The 21,189-nt window shown below is 38.8% G+C and overlaps 1 protein-coding gene across 36 annotated transcripts; it reads left to right on the top strand.

Annotated features, from left to right (window-relative positions):
• The first annotated feature begins 6,705 nt into the window (after nucleotides 1-6,705).
• Nucleotides 6,706-19,923, top strand: LOC146661519 (uncharacterized). Of its 36 annotated transcripts, none has more exons than XM_085417990.1 (14): nucleotides 6,706-6,842; nucleotides 7,609-7,752; nucleotides 8,907-9,069; nucleotides 9,157-9,349; nucleotides 11,246-11,323; nucleotides 11,993-12,070; nucleotides 12,740-12,817; nucleotides 13,487-13,564; nucleotides 14,234-14,311; nucleotides 15,192-15,245; nucleotides 15,424-17,413; nucleotides 17,532-17,600; nucleotides 18,049-18,435; nucleotides 18,930-19,923. In XM_085417990.1, exons 2-14 carry the CDS (start codon nucleotides 7,644-7,646, stop codon nucleotides 19,142-19,144), a joined length of 3,570 nt encoding a protein of 1,189 aa, XP_085274116.1. In that variant the 5' UTR covers nucleotides 6,706-6,842; nucleotides 7,609-7,643; the 3' UTR covers nucleotides 19,145-19,923. The 36 variants fall into 36 exon arrangements, with proteins under 36 accessions (XP_085274116.1, XP_085274115.1, XP_085274119.1 ...); XM_085417989.1 differs by having other exon boundaries at nucleotides 6,842-6,977; XM_085417993.1 differs by lacking the exon at nucleotides 6,706-6,842 and adding an exon at nucleotides 6,980-7,022 and having other exon boundaries at nucleotides 11,246-11,290; nucleotides 11,993-12,037; nucleotides 12,740-12,784; nucleotides 13,487-13,531.
• Nucleotides 19,924-21,189: the final 1,266 nt, after the last annotated feature.

Genomic DNA, 21,189 nt, shown 5'->3' with positions numbered 1-21,189 from the left:
GCAGCATTTTGGATTAGCTGAAGGCTTTTCAGGGAGTTTTTAGGACATTCTGATAATAATGAATTACAGTAGTCCAGCCTGGAAGTAATAAATGCATGAACTAGTTTTTCAGCGTCACTAAGAGACAGGATATTTCTAACTTTAGAGATGTTGCACAAATGAAAGAAAGCAGGCTTACATATTTGTTTAATATGTGCATTGAAGGACATGTCTTGGTCAAAAATGACTCCAAGGTTCCTCACAGTATAACTGGAGGCCAAGGTAATGCCATCCAGGGTAAGAATCTGCTTAGATACCATATTTCTAAGATTTTCAGGGCCGAGTACAATAACCTCAGTTTGATCTGAATTAAGAAGCAGAAAGTTAGCGGCCATCCAGGTCTTTATGTCTTTAAGACATTCCTGCAGTTTAACTAATTGGTGTGTGTTATCTGGCTTCATGGACAGAGCTGCGTGTCATCTGCATAGCAGTGTAAATGTATGCTATGTCTTCTAATGATACTGCCTAGGGGAAGCATGTATAATGTAAACAGAATTGGTCCTAGCACTGAACCCTGTGGAACTCCATAATTGACCTTAGTGGGTGAAGAGGACTCTCCATTTACATGAACAAATTGTAGTCTATTAGATAGATATGATACAAACCACTGGAGTGCAGTACCTGTAATACCTACAGCATGCTCTAATCGCTCTAATAGGATATTATGGTCAACAGTATCGAACGCTGCACTAAGGCCTAGCAGGACAAGCACAGAGATGAGTCCACTGTCAGAGGCCATAAGAAGATCATTTGTAACCTTCACTAAAGCTGTTTCTGTGCTGTGATAAGCTCTGAAACCTGACTGAAACTCTTCAAATAAACCATTCCTCTGCAGATGATCTGTTAGCTGTTTGACAACTACTCTTTCAAGGATTTTTGATATGAAAGGAAGGTTGGAGATTGGCCTATAATTAGCTAAGACTGCTGGGTCTAGAGATGGCTTTTTGAGTAAAGGTTTAACTACAGCCAGCTTGAAGGCCTGTGGTACATAGCCGATTATTAGAGATAGGTTGATCATATTTAAGATTGAAGCATTAATTAATGGCAGGACTTCTTTGAGCAGTTTTGTAGGAATGGGGTCTAAAAGACACGGAGGTTTGGAGGAAATAATTATAGAAGTTAACTCAGAAAGATCAATTGGAGAAAAAGAGTAACTTAACATCAACGGTACTAAAAGTAGCTGTAGATAATATTACATCTGTGGGATGATTATTGGTAATTTTTTCTCTAATGATAAGAATTTTATTTGTGAAGAAGTTCATGAAGTCATTACTAGTTAACGATGGTTGGCTCAAAAGTGCTCTGATTGTTTGTCAGCCTGGCTACAGTGCTGAAGAGAAACCTGGGGTTGTTCTTATTTTCTTCAATCAGTGATTGTTGTATTGTATTGTATTGTATTGTATTGTATCTTTATTTGTTTCAGACATATAAAACAAAAAACAATATATACACACTACATATATTTTCATTTACAGATACGAATATATATGTAGATATACACACACACACACGTATGTGTTCAGATAAACAAAAAATATATAATGAAATAAAACAAAATCGTCTGACATAATGTAACAATGTTTGGTCTGAAAAGGAGTAGGAAGAAGTATGAACATACTTATTAATTCCTACCCCTGCTCAACATCTTATTGATCCCACATAATTCACCTAATTCCCATCATCACATACTCCACACGATACACGAGGAGAACCTATATAAACTTGGCTACCGTGACTGATATAATTTGGATATAATTTGATATTTTTATACATACAATGGGTGATCATCTTTATCGGTATCATATTCTTCCAAAATCAGTTTTCGAAGTATTTTCATGAACTTACTAATTCCTGAGCATTGCTGTAGATCTATAGTAAAACTATTCCACAGTTTTACCCCATAAATAGTGACACAAAAGGTTTTAACCTTTGACCGTGCTTTAAGAATCCTTAGATTCAATTTCCCCCTCAATTCATAGTCTCCTTCTCTGTCATAGAACATCCTCTGTATATTTCCTGGTAACATATTGTATCTGGCCTTGTACATAATTTTTGCAGTTTTATATTTTATAAGATCCATAAACTTCAGTATTTTTAATTTCAAAAACATGATGTTAGTATGGTCTCTAAATCCTGCTTTATTAATCATCCTGATTGCTTTTTTTTGAATTTTACATATTGGTTGAAGTGCAGTTTTATATGTGTTTCCCCAAATTTCCACACAGTATTCCAAATATGGCAATATAAGTGAACAATAAAGTACCCGGAGTGATTTGGAAGGCAAAAAATATTTAACTTTACTTAGTACGGAGATGCTTCTTGACAGTTTGGCTTGTATATGCTTTATGTGAGGTTTCCAGCAGATTTTGTTATCTATTATCACACCCAGAAATTTTGTATCCGAAACTTGCTCTATTTCAACATTGTTTACTAATAATTTTGCTCCTGCATCTTTTTTACAATTTCCGAATAACATAAATGTAGTTTTTTCCAAATTTAATGATAGCTTATTTCTATCAAACCATGTTTTCAGTTTAATCATTTCTTGTGTGACAATTTCCAAAAGCTGATGTAAGTTCTCTCCAGCACAAAAAATATTTGTATCATCTGCAAATAGAATAAACTGTAGTATATCTGATGTTCTGCATATATCATTGATATAGAGGATAAACAGCTTTGGTGATGAATAGTAAGATGTTCTGGCTTTGGGGGGGCTTTCTTATAAATCAGCAAAATATTTCTCCAATTATGATGATCCTCTAAATTTGTGACACGCCATTTCCTCTCCAGCTTACGAGTCATCTGCTTTAGGCTACGTGTTTGAGAATTATACCACAGAGTCAGGTACTTCTGATCTGAAACCTTAGTTTTCACAGGAGCTACAGTATCCAGAGTCATATGTAGTGAGGAGGTAAAATTATTATTAACAAGATAATTGACCTCTGTTGGGGTAGCGTTCAGATAGCTGCTCTGCTCTGTGTTGGTACAGGTCATTGAAGATGATAACAGTGGGTGGATTACATTCTTAAACATAGTTACAGCGCTTTCAGAAAGACATCTGTGATAAAGTCTACTCTCCACTGCTGTGTAATCAATTATTGTAAATGTAAATGTTATCAGGAAATGATCAGACAGGAGAGGGTTTTCAGGAAACACTGTTAAATGTTCAGTTTCTATGCCATATGTTAAAAACAAGATCTAGAGTGTGATTAAAGTGGTGGGTGGGTTCTTTTACATTTTGAGAGAAGCCAATTGAGTCTAATAACAGATTAAATGCCATGTTGAGGCTGTCATTCTTAGCATCTACATGGATGTTAAAATCACCCACAATAATTATTTTATTTGAGCTGAGCACTAAATCAGATAAAAAGTCTGAGAAATCAGAGAGAAACTCTGTGTAAGGCCCAGGTGGACAATAGATGATAACAAATAAGACTGGTTTCTAAAATTTTTCAGCTGGGGTGGACAATGTTAAGCATCAGGCTTTCAAATGAATTAAAAGTCTGTCTTGGTCTTTCATTAATTAATAGGCTGGTGTGAAAAATTGCTGCCACACCGCCCCCTCGGCCTGTGCTTCGAGGTTTCTGGTAGTTAGAATGACTCGGGGGTGTTGATTCATTTAAACTAACATAATCATCCTGCTACAACCAGGTTTCTGTAAGGCAAATCGATTGTTCTTTCTTTGTAATTGTTTATGTTTAAGTTGTTTGTTGCTGGTTTTTATTTTGTTTTTCGTCTGTTTGGGAGCTGACACAGTCTCAAAGGAGATGTTTTTTTTTTGGGGGGGGGGGGTAACAGGAGAAGAGAAGCTGCAGAGAGGCGTGTAAGACTGCAACTCTGCTTCCTGGTCCCAACTCTGGATAGTCATATTATGGGGGGTTTAATTAATTTGTCCATATTTCTAGAAATGAGAGCTGCTCCATCCAAAGTGGGATGGATGCCGTCTCTCCTTACAAGACCAGGTTTCCTTCAGAAGGTTTGCCAATTATCTATGAAGCCCACATCGTTTCTGGGACACCACTCAGACAGCCAGCAATTTAAGGAGAACATGCAGCTAAACATGTCACTCCTGGTCTGATTGGGGAGGGGACCAGAGAAAACTACAGAGTCCGACATTGTTTTGGCAAAGTTACACACCGATTCAATATTGATTTTAGTGACCTCCGATTGGCGTAACCGGGTGTCATTACTGCCGACGTGAATTATGATTTTACTGAATTTACGTTTACCCTTAGCCAGCAGTTTTAAATTTCCTTCAATGTCGCCTGCTCTGGCCCCTGGAAGACAATTGACTATGGTTGCCGGTGTCTCTAGCTTCACATGTCTGAGAACAGAATTACCAGAGTTTGACCCCCGACGGGTGTGTCGCCGAGTGGGGAAAAACGGTTAGACATATGTATGAATTTGAGGAGTGGAACCAAAATGCAGACACAAAGGAACGTGAAAGAAAATTTGAATATTAACAGAAAGCAAGCCGTTTATTAATCTCTACTTTTAAGATCAGGCTTCAAACTTTCCTTTTTGCTAAAGCATATAGTTAGGGCTGGATCAGATGACCCTGGATCCTCCCTTAGTTGTGCTGCAGTAGATGTAGGCTGCCAGGGGATTCCCATGAAGCACTGAGTTTTTTCCTTTCCAGTCACCTTTCTCACTCACTGTGTGTTAATAGACCTCTCTGCACTGAATCATACTTGTTATTAATCCACAGCATGTCTTTGTCCTGTCTTCCTTTTCTCACCCCAACTAGTCACAGCAGATGCCCGCCGCTCCCTGAGCCTGGTTCTGCCAGAGGTTTCTTCCTGTTAAAAGGGAGTTTTTCCTTCCCACTGTCGCCAAAGCGCTTGCTCATAGGTGGTCCTATGATTGTTGGGTTTTTCCTCTGTATCTATTATTGTGCAATCTACTGTACAATATAAAGCGCCTTCAGGCGATTGTTGTTGTGATTTGGCGCTATATAAATAAAATTTAATTTAATTAAAAGATTACAAAACAGAAGGCAGAGGTGAAGATAAACAATAACCTAACCTGGGGAAAATATTTTTTATTAAAAACAAAAAACCATGAAACCTGACATGGATACAAAGATACCTGGAACATGGAAACGTGGCACCAAAGACAACAGATGACCTGACACTGAACAAATTAGGACAGGACTTACAGTGGCTTGCAAAAGTATTCGGCCCCCTTTAACTTTCCCACATTTTGTCACATTACAGCCACAAACATGAATCAATTTTATTGGAATTCCACGTGAAAGACCAATACAAAGTGGTGTACACGTGAGAAGTGGAACGAAAATCATACATGATTCCAAACATTTTTTACAAATAAATAACTGAAAAGTGGGGTGTGCGCAATTATTCAGCCCCCTGAGTCAATACTTTGTAGAACCACCTTTTGCTGCAATTGGATTCCATTAAAATTGATTTGTGTCACGGCTGGGAAGGCGAGCCGTGTGGTGTGGAGGAAGGAGGACCCGAGATGCAAGCAGTGGATGAAAATGCTAGTGAAGTTTATTTACAAGGTGTAGTGGCAAACAAGCAGTGGGGCATGACAAATAACTGAAGACACCTAAACTGGGAAGAACTAAAATAACAGACCTGGAAGCATACGACAAAGGGCTGAGAGGCCGAGACGACGACCAGCAGGACACCGAGTAACACAGACTGACACGGAGGAACAAAGACAAACCGGCAACAGGCAGGAGAACACACAGGGCTTAAATACACACACCAGTAATCAGGGGATGAGAGACAGGAGGGCAATACGGCTGGGAGGAATCAGAGCTGACGGGACAGGGGAAACGTAAAGTGAACACACTCACATCAGACAGAGACCTTCACAATAAAACAGGAAACTCAGACACGGGGAACCAAACAAGACACAGAACTAAACAGACAGATTCACAAACAGACGGGGTGACACCATAGACAGAGACACAGACTCAGAGGCAGACCAAATATAAGACATAGAACTCAAACAATAATAATAATCATCATCATAATAATAAACTAGAAAATGATAATAAACTAAAAGCGCTAGGTCACCGACCCAGGACCATGACAATTTGTGTTTGTGGCAGTAATGTGACAAAATGTGGAAAAGAGGGACGAATACTTTTGCAAGCCACTGTAAGTACACAGAGAGATAATGAGGGGATGAGGAACAGCTGGGACAAGGGGAAACAAAACTAGACTCATTGCATATAGGACAAGGACTTTCCCAATAAAACAGACATCACAAGGGTAATCTAATAAACAAATGAACTTAGCAAACCTAAAGAACTTATAAACAAACATCGACATCCAAACAAACTAAAACTTAAAACGCTGGGTCAACAGACCCAGGAAAGTGACAGTAAAATCATTTATTATATACATTATACTTATTTTCTTAAATTGCTTATCTATTATCTGTATTTTCACTTGGGGGTCTAGGGGTGCTGCTCTTCTTTTCATGACAAATTAGGACATGTTTATGATAACACACTGACAATATCAGGACAATTTTGGCCTTACTCTATCAGTGAACAGCATGCCCATGCTAACTTAAACTAGACCAGCAAGCTAACCCCATGTGTATTAAGTGTTACTTCAGAATAGGAACCAAACAAATTAACGGAACGAAATTAACTGTAACAGCAGTTTGCAAAACATTGTGACAGTTCTCAAGTGTTCCTACCTCAAATACAGCACGTGTTGCTGTGTTTTTGTTGTTAAATGGACGAGGAGAGACCGTGGCTGGTGAGAGGATGCAGCATTTCGTCAGTGGAGCATAGAACGACGTCTCTGATTGGTCAACAAGTGAGTAAAGATGCATCTGATTGTTCGAAAGCCTCAACCAAAGAGCTGCTGGTCACGGCAAGATACAAACTCGCCGGAGCTCTGCGTGAACGGCACATCCGGGACCTTCAGCACTCAGGAGAGATTTATCTTGACGTATGTATTTACCTTTGATATCCATGATTTCACGCACGCTTCGAGGTAAAGTTGTATGTTTAACAAGCTAATTAATGTTAGCTAAATGGAATGGAAACAACACACAATCGATTTGAATAAAGTTAAAATGGTGCATGATGATAAATGGTAATAAATATACTTTAGCTTTATCTTCAGCAACAGATATTAGAAGTTAAATTTAATTGTTTTTAAATTTCCACTGGAGTTAAAGGGCCTGCGGCCCTCTCTGCATCTGCAACTGCAGAGACAGTCAGTCTAAGCTCTTTTTAAGTGTAGGCTACTGCAACACGCATTTTATTTCAAGATATGTTTTCTGGGATTTAAATGATAATATTAATGTTTTCCTGTTTAGCACAAATCAATGACATTAGTGTTTCAGTAATGGTAGTAAAGTGCACAGTTTACAGTATTTGTCCGTGTATTGGCATGTTAAAATTATTCGTGAAGGTAATTTAATGTCACATTACATTTGCAAAGTGTTTGCACTGGTATATTAGTCTGATTAGCAAATGCATTGTGATTTAAGGCAGAAAAATACTATTTAAAATACCATGTAAAGAAAGTACTGGTTGGTTTTGTCTTGCTGACTTTTCGTCATTTTCTCATGAAGATGTGTACAGGTTGAGCAGATTGAGAGTGAAGAACATGTCAAAAAGAAGACTCAGACTTCGTCCTGAAGCAGAGGCTGCTCACTTTATTTTATCTGGAAGTGACAAGACTTGTTTAAAGGCCCAATGGATCAATGACTATAAAGGTATGTTATATGTTGTTCCTTATGGCTACTGCATGAATATTACCAGAGCTGCAACTAATGTTTATTATAATATTTAATAATATTGTCATGGCCCTGCGACCATGACTCGGTGACTTTGTGTTTATGTTCTTTATTGTTATTACTTTCATTATTATTCATGGCTGTTTTGGGATGGTTTGTGTTTGGGATTTTAGACACTGGGTTCTGGGTTTGTGCTCCCTCTGTTGGTCCCTGGTGTTAGTGTTCCCCTGTCTCATCAGGTTAATCAGGTCCAGCTGTGTCTCCCACCTGTGTGTGACTTCCCAGTATCTCTCTGTGTATTTATAGTGTGTGTTTGCCTCTGTTCCTCGTCGCGTCGTCTGTGTTCATACCTGGTGTAATCCTCTGCGTGCTCTCCCTGCTGTTCTCCCTTCATGTTCAGGTTTCCCACTCCTCTGTGTAGTTTATCCCAGTTTAGTTTCGTCCTTAGTTCTGTTTGCCATCTCCACTTTGTGTTTGATATTATCAATAAATCACCCTCACACCTGAATAAGTGCTGCGTTTTGGGTCCTCCTTCCACTCTCCACACGGCCGCTGCCCCGGACCGTGACAAATATATAACAATTGCTTCAGTTTCCCTGAGGGAACCTCCCAAAGCTAGCTAGCTATCTATCTATCATCTAGATTAAAAAATGTTTTATATTTTCATGTATTTGAAATTTGTTGCCAACTATTTTAATAATTGTTTTTTTTATTATTAGCATTTATTTATTGTATCAACTCATTTGTTGCAGCCCTGAACGTAAGCATCTAGATCAGGGGTGCCCAATCCCGGTCCTCGAGAGCTACCGTCCTGCAGCTTTTAGATGCATCCTTGTTCCCACACACCTGAATCAAATGGTTTGATCTCTTCAGCATGCCATCATGTTTGGCAAAGGCCTGATAACAAGCCATTCATTTGATTCAGGTGTGTGGGAACAAGGATGCATCTAAAAGCTGCAGGACAGTAGCTCTCGAGGACCGGGATTGGGCACCCCTGATCTAGATGTTCCCCTCACAATTAAAACATTTTGTGATTGTTTGTTCTGCATATGTTTTGTCAGTGGCTGATCAGCTGCAGTAAACCTGATTTGGATTGTATTACTTAACGCTACTTATTGAACATCTTGTATTAGGACGTGGTGTATTTGCCTCTGAACCAATTGAAAAGGGATCCTTTGTGGTCGAGTACCGTGGGGAGCTTATCTCAGAACATGAACGGGACAAGCGGCAGAAAAAGTACACAGAAAAGCAAACTGCTTTCCTATTTGATTTTAAATGGAAAAATAGCACATGGTGGTAAGTAAAGGCATATACAATATCAGTTGTTCTTTACAACATTATGTTTTTAGTGAACAAAACATATGTTCTTTTCTTCACTTTTAGCATTGATGCCTCCCGTGAAGACGACTCACTTGGCCGGCTGGTTAATGATGACCACAAGTACCCAAACTGCAAGATGAAACAGCTGGCAGTCCAGGATAAACCTCATCTCTGCTTGTTTGCTATTGAAAATATCCAAGCGGAGAGTGAAATCACCTATGACTATGGAGAATCTATGTGGCCATGGCGAGCTCTGGTAAGTAAATCCTCTTCATAGATTGTGCAGTACAGGGAATGTTAAATATTAGTAGATGAAAAGATAGATATTATTCTAGTTATGAAGACCAGAGTAGATCAGTGCAGGGTTTTATTGACAAAATTTGATATTTTTGTCCTTTTACAGATGTTTTTGTCCATTTAACCTGAAGCGGATCAGTTCACATGATTGGATTTCTGGGGAAATAGATGGCTTTACATCAGTGTTGGGTTTAGAGCTTTTATTGCCAACAGCAGGACAAGTTAGAAGTCAGGAACATGAACTCTACATGTGTTCAGTCGTCATGTCCTCATATTGTTTCAAGCTGTGAAGAACATGAGTGTGTTTCAGAATATATATATCTTTGCAGCAGTTACGATAATAATGTGCTGTTTGCACGATGAGCACTGCTGCTCTTTCTCAGCAAGAGCCTCCCCGAAATTGACCGTGCGCTTTGTGTTGTCCGTGCGCGCATCTGTGCATTTCGTGGCGTCTGTGCAGAAATGACTCGCAAGACAAGGCTGCAAACTATTCTCACAGACTTCAAATGTGCACTTGAATCCAAGAAGATAGAAAAGGATCTCTCTCTGTCTCTCCCCCAGCTCTGCTGACTTGCCACTGAGAGAGTAACAACTGCCCCTCCCCCCTCTGCTCTGCAAACAGGTGGCTGTTTTTGCACCCCTCCCCCCTCTGCTCTGCAAACACGTGGCTGCTTTTGCACCCCTCCACTCACTTGCTCAGAGCCAGTGTGTGCAAAGTGGAGCAACATAACACTGACAGAGGTTCAGAGAAGGGAAAAAAAACAAAAAACGGAGCAGGCTGCCGTTGTTCACTTCAAGAAGGCGGCTCTATAGGCTGTTTTGTTTGCGACCGACACACAGTATAAATATATTCTCAATCACATTCACACCACTCTGTTATATCAGTTCCACTACATCAAGACTATTTTATGGTGATGAGCTGTTTTATTGTCATGTATTTTGCATAGTAAGATAACCATGTCCTGCATTCAAAACCACTGAAAATGTCTATGGTGGTGCTGTACCTAATATTTTGCTCATTTGATCCAAAACCTATTTTTCCTTTATTTTGAAGGCTGAGGCTTAGATCCATTAGGTATTCACGAGAAAGGCATCATCACATGTCAGGATTACAGTATATCGAAAATATGTGATTATAATGGGAGTCAATGGGACCCAAAATGGTACGAGGAACACAGGAGGTAACACTTATGTGAATCTCCTTTGCTATATACCACACCATAGAGGGGATCATTGAATTTTAAAAATAATCCTAAAATGCACCTCATGGCCAAGTTTCATGCAACTAGTCTTTAAAATGATTGATATATTGAGAATCAAAAATCCAAAGGGTCCCTATTTTGACTTAAACCCTCCGAGGGTTTTAAAGCATCAATTTGGTCTTTATTCCAATTAAATTTAATATTTTTGTCCTTTTACGCATGTTTTTGTCCATTTAACCTGAAGCGGATCAGTTCACATGATTGGATTTCTGGGGAAATAGATGGCTTTACATCAGTGTTGGGTTTAGAGCTTTTATTGCCAACAGCAGGACAAGTTAGAAGTCAGGAACATGAACTCTACATGTGTTCAGTCGTCATGTCCTCATATTGTTTCAAGCTGTGAAGAACATGAGTGTGTTTCAGAATACGTCCTCATATGGTTGGACCAACAACTCTAGTGTGTGTGTTACACTGTCCTCATATTGTTGGGTAGCAGAACTGTACTGTGTTAAGTTTCTATAGAATCTGGCATAAGGAAGTCAGATCCTTCTGTAATAATGTTCACTGAAACAAGTCTGATCTGTAGTTAATGAGCTAGTCAGCATTTGTAGTACAGAATGTTTCTGACATTATATTGTTGTCTTTTGTTGCAGACACCAAGTGTTGAGACCCTGTCCCAACCTCCTACAGACCAAGAAGTGAGTGACAAATCCACTTCATTCCTCCAACAGGTTACGCATAAATTTTTGTATTTGGAATCAAGTATATGAGTCAGTTGGGCCTAGTGCATAAATGAAATGCACTTTGATTGTATTAAAACAATCAGTTTGAGTGAAAGTTTCCCAAAATCAACATTAGCATTAGGAGAAGGAAATTGGCTATACCAGTTGTTAGTCCAAACTTTCCCTTTAAAGCATCAATTTGGTCTTTATTCCAATTAAATTTAATATTTTTGTCCTTTTACGCATGTTTTTGTCCATTTAACCTGAAGCTGATCAGTTTACATGATTGGATTTCTGGGGAAATAGATGGCTTTACATCAGTGTTGGGTTTAGAGCTTTTATTGACAACAGCAGGACAAGTTAGAAGTCAGGAACATGAACTCTACATGTGTTCAGTCGTCATGTCCTCATATTGTTTCAAGCTGTGAAGAACATGAGTGTGTTTCAGAATACGTCCTCATATGGTTGGACCAACAACTCTAGTGTGTGTGTTACACTGTCCTCATATTGTTGGGTAGCAGAACTGTACTGTGTTAAGTTTCTATAGAATCTGGCATAAGGAAGTCAGATCCTTCTGTAATAATGTTCACTGAAACAAGTATGATCTGTAGTTAATGAGCTAGTCAGCATTTGTAGTACAGAATGTTTCTGACATTATATTGTTGTCTTTTGTTGCAGACACCAAGTGTTGAGACCCTGTCCCAACCTCCTACAGACCAAGAAGTGAGTGACAAATCCACTTCATTCCTCCAACAGGTTACGCATAAATTTTTGTATTTGGAATCAAGTATATGAGTCAGTTGGGCCTAGTGCATAAATGAAATGCACTTTGATTGTATTAAAACAATCAGTTTGAGTGAAAGTTTCCCAAAATCAACATTAGCATTAGGAGAAGGAAATTGGCTATACCAGTTGTTAGTCCAAACTTTCCCTTTAAAGCATCAATTTGGTCTTTATTCCAATTAAATTTAATATTTTTGTCCTTTTACGCATGTTTTTGTCCATTTAACCTGAAGCTGATCAGTTTACATGATTGGATTTCTGGGGAAATAGATGGCTTTACATCAGTGTTGGGTTTAGAGCTTTTATTGACAACAGCAGGACAAGTTAGAAGTCAGGAACATGAACTCTACATGTGTTCAGTCGTCATGTCCTCATATTGTTTCAAGCTGTGAAGAACATGAGTGTGTTTCAGAATACGTCCTCATATGGTTGGACCAACAACTCTAGTGTGTGTGTTACACTGTCCTCATATTGTTGGGTAGCAGAACTGTACTGTGTTAAGTTTCTATAGAATCTGGCATAAGGAAGTCAGATCCTTCTGTAATAATGTTCACTGAAACAAGTATGATCTGTAGTTAATGAGCTAGTCAGCATTTGTAGTACAGAATGTTTCTGACATTATATTGTTGTGTTTTGTTGCAGACACCAAGTGTTGAGACCCTGTCCCAACCTCCTACAGACCAAGAAGTGAGTGACAAATCCACTTCATTCCTCCAACAGGTTACGCATAAATTTTTGTATTTGGAATCAAGTATATGAGTCAGTTGGGCCTAGTGCATAAATGAAATGCACTTTGATTGTATTAAAACAATCAGTTTGAGTGAAAGTTTCCCAAAATCAACATTAGCATTAGGAGAAGGAAATTGGCTATACCAGTTGTTAGTCCAAACTTTCCCTTTAAAGCATCAATTTGGTCTTTATTCCAATTAAATTTAATATTTTTGTCCTTTTACGCATGTTTTTGTCCATTTAACCTGAAGCTGATCAGTTTACATGATTGGATTTCTGGGGAAATAGATGGCTTTACATCAGTGTTGGGTTTAGAGCTTTTATTGCCAACAGCAGGACAAGTTAGAAGTCAGGAACATGAACTCTACATGTGTTCAGTCGTCATGTCCTCATATTGTTTCAAGCTGTGAAGAACATGAGTGTGTTTCAGAATACGTCCTCATATGGTTGGACCAACAACTCTAGTGTGTGTGTTACACTGTCCTCATATTGTTGGGTAGCAGAACTGTACTGTGTTAAGTTTCTATAGAATCTGGCATAAGGAAGTCAGATCCTTCTGTAATAATGTTCACTGAAACAAGTATGATCTGTAGTTAATGAGCTAGTCAGCATTTGTAGTACAGAATGTTTCTGACATTATATTGTTGTCTTTTGTTGCAGACACCAAGTGTTGAGACCCTGTCCCAACCTCCTACAGACCAAGAAGTGAGTGACAAATCCACTTCATTCCTCCAACAGGTTACGCATAAATTTTTGTATTTGGAATCAAGTATATGAGTCAGTTGGGCCTAGTGCATAAATGAAATGCACTTTGATTGTATTAAAACAATCAGTTTGAGTGAAAGTTTCCCAAAATCAACATTAGCATTAGGAGAAGGAAATTGGCTATACCAGTTGTTAGTCCAAACTTTCCCTTTAAAGCATCAATTTGGTCTTTATTCCAATTAAATTTAATATTTTTGTCCTTTTACGCATGTTTTTGTCCATTTAACCTGAAGCTGATCAGTTTACATGATTGGATTTCTGGGGAAATAGATGGCTTTACATCAGTGTTGGGTTTAGAGCTTTTATTGACAACAGCAGGACAAGTTAGAAGTCAGGAACATGAACTCTACATGTGTTCAGTCGTCATGTCCTCATATTGTTTCAAGCTGTGAAGAACATGAGTGTGTTTCAGAATACGTCCTCATATGGTTGGACCAACAACTCTAGTGTGTGTGTTACACTGTCCTCATATTGTTGGGTAGCAGAACTGTACTGTGTTAAGTTTCTATAGAATCTGGCATAAGGAAGTCAGATCCTTCTGTAATAATGTTCACTGAAACAAGTATGATCTGTAGTTAATGAGCTAGTCAGCATTTGTAGTACAGAATGTTTCTGACATTATATTGTTGTCTTTTGTTGCAGACACCAAGTGTTGAGACCCTGTCCCAACCTCCTACAGACCAAGAAGTGAGTGACAAATCCACTTCATTCCTCCAACAGGTTACGCATAAATTTTTGTATTTGGAATCAAGTATATGAGTCAGTTGGGCCTAGTGCATAAATGAAATGCACTTTGATTGTATTAAAACAATCAGTTTGAGTGAAAGTTTCCCAAAATCAACATTAGCATTAGGAGAAGGAAATTGGCTATACCAGTTGTTAGTCCAAACTTTCCCTTTAAAGCATCAATTTGGTCTTTATTCCAATTAAATTTAATATTTTTGTCCTTTTACACATGTTTTTGTCCATTTAACCTGAAGCTGATCAGTTTACATGATTGGATTTCTGGGGAAATAGATGGCTTTACATCAGTGTTGGGTTTAGAGCTTTTATTGCCAACAGCAGGACAAGTTAGAAGTCAGGAACATGAACTCTACATGTGTTCAGTCGTCATGTCCTCATATTGTTTCAAGCTGTGAAGAACATGAGTGTGTTTCAGAATACGTCCTCATATGGTTGGACCAACAACTCTAGTGTGTGTGTTACACTGTCCTCATATTGTTGGGTAGCAGAACTGTACTGTGTTAAGTTTCTATAATATCTAGAATAAGGAACTCAGATCCTCCTGTCAATAATGTTCAGTAATGTATCTGTGACATATATGTGAACTCAATGCAGCCTTTCATCTCAGCAAATATAATTAATGATTGACAGGGTTCACAAATGAATTTTCACCCAAGATTTTATGTCAAAATGACATGACACAAAGTGTGTGATATGTATGTTAAATCATTCTCACTATTAAGTTACAATGCATTGTTTTTCATTTCTTAACCTACTAGCAATGTTTTTTACAGTATACTGAATTGCATAATAATTTTGAGTTAGTTTTCAAATGAATTATAATTACAAACATTGAATTTGTTACGTTTCATGTAAGGCCAGACAAAAATCTCGAGTTCTCACCTTTCACCAGACAGCTACCTCAGAGCAGGTAAGCCAGCTGCCTTTTTCTTCTTCATTCAAATTGTTTATGCTATGTAATTATGCATATTTACTACATGAATGCATTTTCATCAAGTCATGGATTGCAGAATGTTCTGCTACTGGAGGGGGAATGACATTCTAGCTATTAATAAATACAAAGATGCTTTTTCTCCATTTTCGTTCAGATCTCTACTGATGAATTCTCAGATTGTACGGATTATGAAGATAAAGACTATTTCCCAGATTCATGTGGCAGTTCCTCTGACACAAGTCTCCATAGTGTGGACATGAAAATCACAGAATCTGTGGTTCCCCAAAATACGTTAAATGACATGGCATTGGAGACGGCTTCAGGACACAGTGGGAAGATCACCAGTTCAGAGAAACCTACAACATTTAGTTTGTCACTGAGAAGTAGCAGTCACAGTACTTCGGTAACAAGCCGCAGTTTTGATTCATCAGGGGTCACATCACCTAAAAACAGCTCCATAAAAGTCCTACCTTTGCCAAACACGGAAAGACAAAGCAAGTACAACAAGAAGCAATACTGTCTATATTGTAAAAAGGCCATTGCTAAATTGGCAAGACACCTTGAATCTGCCCACGGTAATGTGCCGGAAGTTGCAAGCGCCTTCAGTTATGATAAAAGATCCTGCAAAAGAAGAGATTTGTTGCGCTCTATTAAGAAGAGGGGAAACTTTAACCATAATGCTACTGTGGCAACTTCTGGTGCTGGAGAAATGGTTGCTTGTCGAAGACCCACTACTGCAACAGGATCTGAGGACTACCGTCATTGTAAATTTTGTCAAGGACTATATGCAAGAAATTGCCTTTGGAGGCATGTGAGAAGGTGCCCTCAGAGGTTTAATGAGGAAGCTCCCTCTGGGCAAAGACGGATGCATCTGCAATTACCGAAACCTGATCAAGTTCATGAAGCTGTATGGAAGATTGCTTGTGAAATGAATCAGGATGACATTTCCTTTGTAGTAACGAGTGAAAGAGACATTCTTAGCCTTGGTGAGTCACTGTACAATGGCAGAAAACCAAATGAGAAAAGGAATGATTACATACGCCAAAAAATGAGAGAGATCGCAAGGTTATTGATAACCGCCAGAGCTATGACACCTTTGAAGAGCACAGAAGACCTTGTTATGCCTACTAACTTTCCCCATGTCATACAAGCAGTCAGAGCTGTTGCTGGTTATGAGCAGGAGAGCAACTCGTATAAAACCCCATCCTTGGCTTTGAAATTGGGACACAGTTTGGCTAAAGTTGCAAGCATTGTGCAGTGTAAAGCCATCATTGCAAATCGCTATGATGTTGCAGAGTCAGCCAAGCAGTTTGCCACTCTGTATGAAAAAAAGTGGTCAGAGTCCATTTCAGCTGCTGCATTGGGCACACTTCAACAAGCCAAATGGAATAAACCACAGATTTTGCCATTTACACAGGATGTGTCACTGCTGCATAAGTTTCTTGCTACTAAGTCCGCAATGTACATGAAGGACCTTGAGGAAAAACCCAACAGCACAACCTTCGGAAATCTTGCTCAAGTGACTTTGACGCAGGTAGTGCTATTTAACAGAAAAAGGCAAGGAGAAGTTTCAAAAATGGAGCTCCAGGTTTTTACATCCCGGAATCGCACAGAGTTGAATCCTGACATTATGATCGGCCTAACTGAGTTTGAAAGGAAACTTGCAAAGCACTTTGACAGAGTTGAGATTCGTGGTAAAAGATCAAGAATGGTACCTGTGCTTCTCACACCTGACATGATCACTGCAATGGAGCTCCTCGCAAAAGCCAGAAGTGAGTGTCAAGTCCACACAGAGAATGTGTACTTGTTTGCACGCCCAGGTGTCCTTTCCCATTACAGAGGCTCTGACTGCTTTCGCAAGTATGCAAATAAATGTGGTGCAAAGTACCCAGAGGCCCTTACCTCAACAAGATTGCGGAAACAAGTTGCCACTTTGTCCACAGTACTAAATCTAAAAGAAAATGAAATGGATCAACTTGCCACCTTTCTCGGACACGACATCCGTGTCCATCGAGAATTCTACCGGCTTCCAGAGAGTACCCTGCAGCTTGCAAAAGTCAGCAAACTGTTGATTGCAATGGAGAAAGGAAAACTGTCTGACCTGCAGGGGAAAGGGCTGGATGACATCGTGATCAATCCTGATGGTGAATTCTTTTTCTTTCTTTTTTTTTTTGAAACATAGTTATCTTTGAATATAACATTTGTGAATGTTCAGCAGATTCTAATATAAATATTTTGTCTTGATTATTTTTCCCCAACAAGATGAAGCAGTTACAAGTGGTGATGATGATTCCAGTGGAGAAACCATCACTGACCCTCAACAACACAAAGGTATCTTGACTTGCCCAGTGTGTGATAATATCTTTAAGTTATGAGACTGGAGACAGTTAATAGGTTCATGTCATGTTAGATGGGCTTAAGGGACAGCAGTATATAAATTAGACAGAATGGTAGACACCATTCATTAATATGGTACTAAAAGATCTGGATACATTGAAGTCTGGCAAAATGCATAAATAAGCAATACAAAGGCAAATATTAAATATAAGGATTAGGAGGTCCACTTCTGTGAGATTAGGCACACAAGTTGAGAGGTAGTGCATGCAAGTAATGTGTTTCTAGGGAGATGCCTGAGTATTGATGAGTATTATTAGTAGATTATGTTCACATGTAAAATATTCATATCAAATGTAAAATTACACACTGCCCAATGCTGACTTTGCCTACAATGCAAACAAAAAATGCATTAATTCTCATATTTCACTGTTACTTTTCAAAGGCTCAAGGACCAAGAATTCTGGGAACCAAAGCCACACACTTTACTCAGCTTCCCTGGACAATATGGAGGGCGCTTCTGCCTCAACCACCCTGGACAATATGGAGGGCGCTTCTGCCTCAACCACCCTGGACAATATGGAGGGCGCTTCTGCCTCAACCACCCTGGACAATATGGAGGGCGCTTCTGCCTCAACCACCCTGGACAACATGGAGGGTGCTTCTGCCTCAACCACCCTGGACAATATGGAGGGCGCTTCTGCCTCAACCACCCTGGACAATATGGAGGGCGCTTCTGCCTCAACCACCCTGGACAATATGGAGGGCGCTTCTGCCTCAACCACCCTGGACAGCAAAAACATCAGCAACACTGCACCAGGAAAGGGTAAAGGTACCCATATACAAAATGTTTTAAGTGAATATACTTGTTATCAATGGACATGTTTATTCTTTTCAGGCATGACACTATTAAGAGCTTTTATCATAATCCGTTTCATCTTCTTTGATTCCCAGCAGAACACAGCACTTCAAATGGTTCATCCCAAGCATCCTTGAAGGAGCATTAAGCAATATCTTTTCACTGCTAGGTGTGCTGTTTTGCACTGCCTGTAAACCAAACCAAAGTCTATGGCTGGAGATCAACACAGAGAGAGGGATTGTGACTTCATGCTGTACTCCAGATGAAATTACACCTCTAATTATTCACATAGCCATTTTTAATTCCTTCAACCTAAGTATGATGAATTGTGCTTATTGCTCCTTTAAAGTGCTCCAGTAGAAAGCAAGGTTTAAGAACATTTTGTATTCACATTAGAAACTAGAATATTTTCTCTCTTATCTTACATTCGCATTAAGATATATATTTTTTGTTTCCATTTATGACAGCTGGGAAGGCAAGGTGCAAGTGGACAGATGATGAAGTAAAGGCTGTTGAGCGGCACTTACTTCATTTCATAACAAGCTGCAAAGTACCTGGCAAAAAGGAATGTGACTCCTGCATCCAAGCAGAGCCGGCAGCTCTGAAAGGCAGAGACTGGGTTGCCATAAAGTATTACATCCACAACAGGATCGTAGCATTGAAAAGAAAGATGAATAAATAAAATTACAAAATGCAGGTTCAGGAATGCTGCATCAGTTAAAATTAACTTGATTTTCATTTTTATTTTTTTTTAATTTTTGACTTTGTCTGTTGGGTTAGTAATGACTAAGTTACTCAGTCCTTTCTCCTGGTTTTTGCCATCATAAGTTAATACTCAAGGGAGATAGTTTGTTACTCTCAGTTATTTCAGTATTGCAGGTCACTCACAGTTATTTCAGTATTACAGGTCTCTGCATTGCATTGTTTATACCCATAAATCTGTTTATTATGGGTGCATTTTGTAATTAAAAAATAAGAAAGGCAGAAAATGTTCCATGTTTTTATTCACATAAACATTCACTGCAAAATTAATGCAATACAATATTAAGACTTAAAAAGTAGACTGACCACATTTTTGAGCTATGTCTCTTTTTAAGTCTCTATACAGCTCAGATTTACTGTGTTGTATTAACACATGAATGTCTGATATTTCTGTCAGAAGTTACCCGACTGGTGAGCATTACTATTGTGCATCCATGCCTATTATATTGTAATCTCAAAAGGAGCCAAGCTGAAAATACAGACCCTACCCTTACCTGGTCCTTATAAGTCATGTATACTTGAAAATTATGTGTGTATCCATGGGCTTCACAATTCACCTAAACATGAAATATCAGTGTGTGTGACCTTATGGTACTCATAAGTCACATAAACCTGACAGTGTCCTCATAAGTAGCAGTAAATTCAGGTTTGACCAAAATTTAACCCTAGCCAAAATCTCAACAGATGGGCGTGTTCCTGGAAGCATGGGTCAAATTTTTTGTGATTCCCATGCCTCTAGGACCTTCAGAAAGGCACGTTCCCATTTGTCACATTTTTGTCATAGGTACTGATATATCATGAAAACACGTGTGTGTGTGTGTGTGTGTGTGTGTGTGTGTGTGTGTGTTTTAAGTGTTTCAGATTTTATGATTTTTGATAAATAATTTCATTTATTAAGAAAAAAAATGTATCCAATCCTATCTGCCCTGTGTAATAAATGGCTTTTTTAAGTCTTCTGTTTGTTCAGCAGTGGTTTTCACCTTAGAACTCTCCCATGGATGCACTTTTGCTCATTTTCTTTCTTATTGTTGAATCATGAACTCTGTTGATTTTTGGGACATTTTATGATGTTCTTAATTTTGTGTAGATAAGGTTGTCTTAAATCTTTGGTTAATTTGCAAGTTAAACAGCATGACTCCAGTAGTGTTTAACAATATTTTTCTTACACCATAAAATTAAAAATCGATACATCATAAAATGAAAATCAAACAGAATAGACAATCATAAAACGCTATGTTTTCAGACTGACTTTAAAGTTGAAGTGAAAAAATCAGTGTTGCAAATGTGGTGTGGGAGGGAGTTCCAAAGATGAGTGGCCACTTGGCTGAAAACTCTAAAGCCCCTGCTGGTCAGGCGAGCAGGTGGTACAATAAGAGTAAAAGAGTATGAGCATCTAAGAGTACAAGATGGAGTGGCAATATGTAGAAGATCTGAGAGAGAATGAGGTGTACGATTATGGAAAGACTTAACACTTACATCACCACGGACTGCCATTTGGCTTTTTCTACCTTTAAAACCCGGAGAGCAGCCAAATGGCTTTTAGCTAAGCTTTAGCTTCGGCCAAGTGGAAGCTAAATTGGCTAGTCATTCATATGTATATTAGGTTGTTAGCTGGGAATTCTGGAGGGAGGGGAGTGGGGGTGTGTGGATGAGGGGGTGGGGGAGCTGCTAAAAGCTGTGAACTTCCTTTTGTGTTTCATCTTGATGCATTCTCAATCATCCAGGGAAATAAATCTCCAAAAGTCACCAACTTGGAGTGTTTCAGTTTGCCGTCTTAGGGAGAAATCAACACACATGGGTGTAGGTCCTTTGTTGCTGAGATTTATTGATAAAAACAGTACAAAAAACCAACCATTTGTACACATATTTACAAATAATAATAAAAAGTGAGTAAGTACATTTCAACATTATACCAGTGGTCTGATTGATGCCACAATGGAGCAAATCGAGCAAAGACTGATAAGT

This window comes from Rhamphochromis longiceps, linkage group LG9 (assembly GCF_057381845.1).
Source record: "Rhamphochromis longiceps isolate RC_006_pf linkage group LG9, R_longiceps_female_GT1.1, whole genome shotgun sequence".
Lineage (NCBI taxonomy): Eukaryota > Metazoa > Chordata > Actinopteri > Cichliformes > Cichlidae > Rhamphochromis > Rhamphochromis longiceps.
The sequence above is the reverse complement of the archived record's forward strand: the minus strand, read 5'-3'. Positions and strand labels throughout refer to the sequence as shown.

Excerpts from the sequence above, each read along its gene's own strand:
- LOC146661519 (XM_085417975.1), top strand. The coding sequence starts at position 6,980 with ATGTATTTACCTTTGATATCCATGATTTCACGCACGCTTCGAG. Across the intron at positions 7,753-8,906 it reads ATGGATCAATGACTATAAAG|GACGTGGTGTATTTGCCTCT; the intron begins GTATGTTATATG and ends ATCTTGTATTAG. Across the intron at positions 12,071-12,739 it reads CCACTTCATTCCTCCAACAG|ACACCAAGTGTTGAGACCCT; the intron begins GTTACGCATAAA and ends GTTTTGTTGCAG.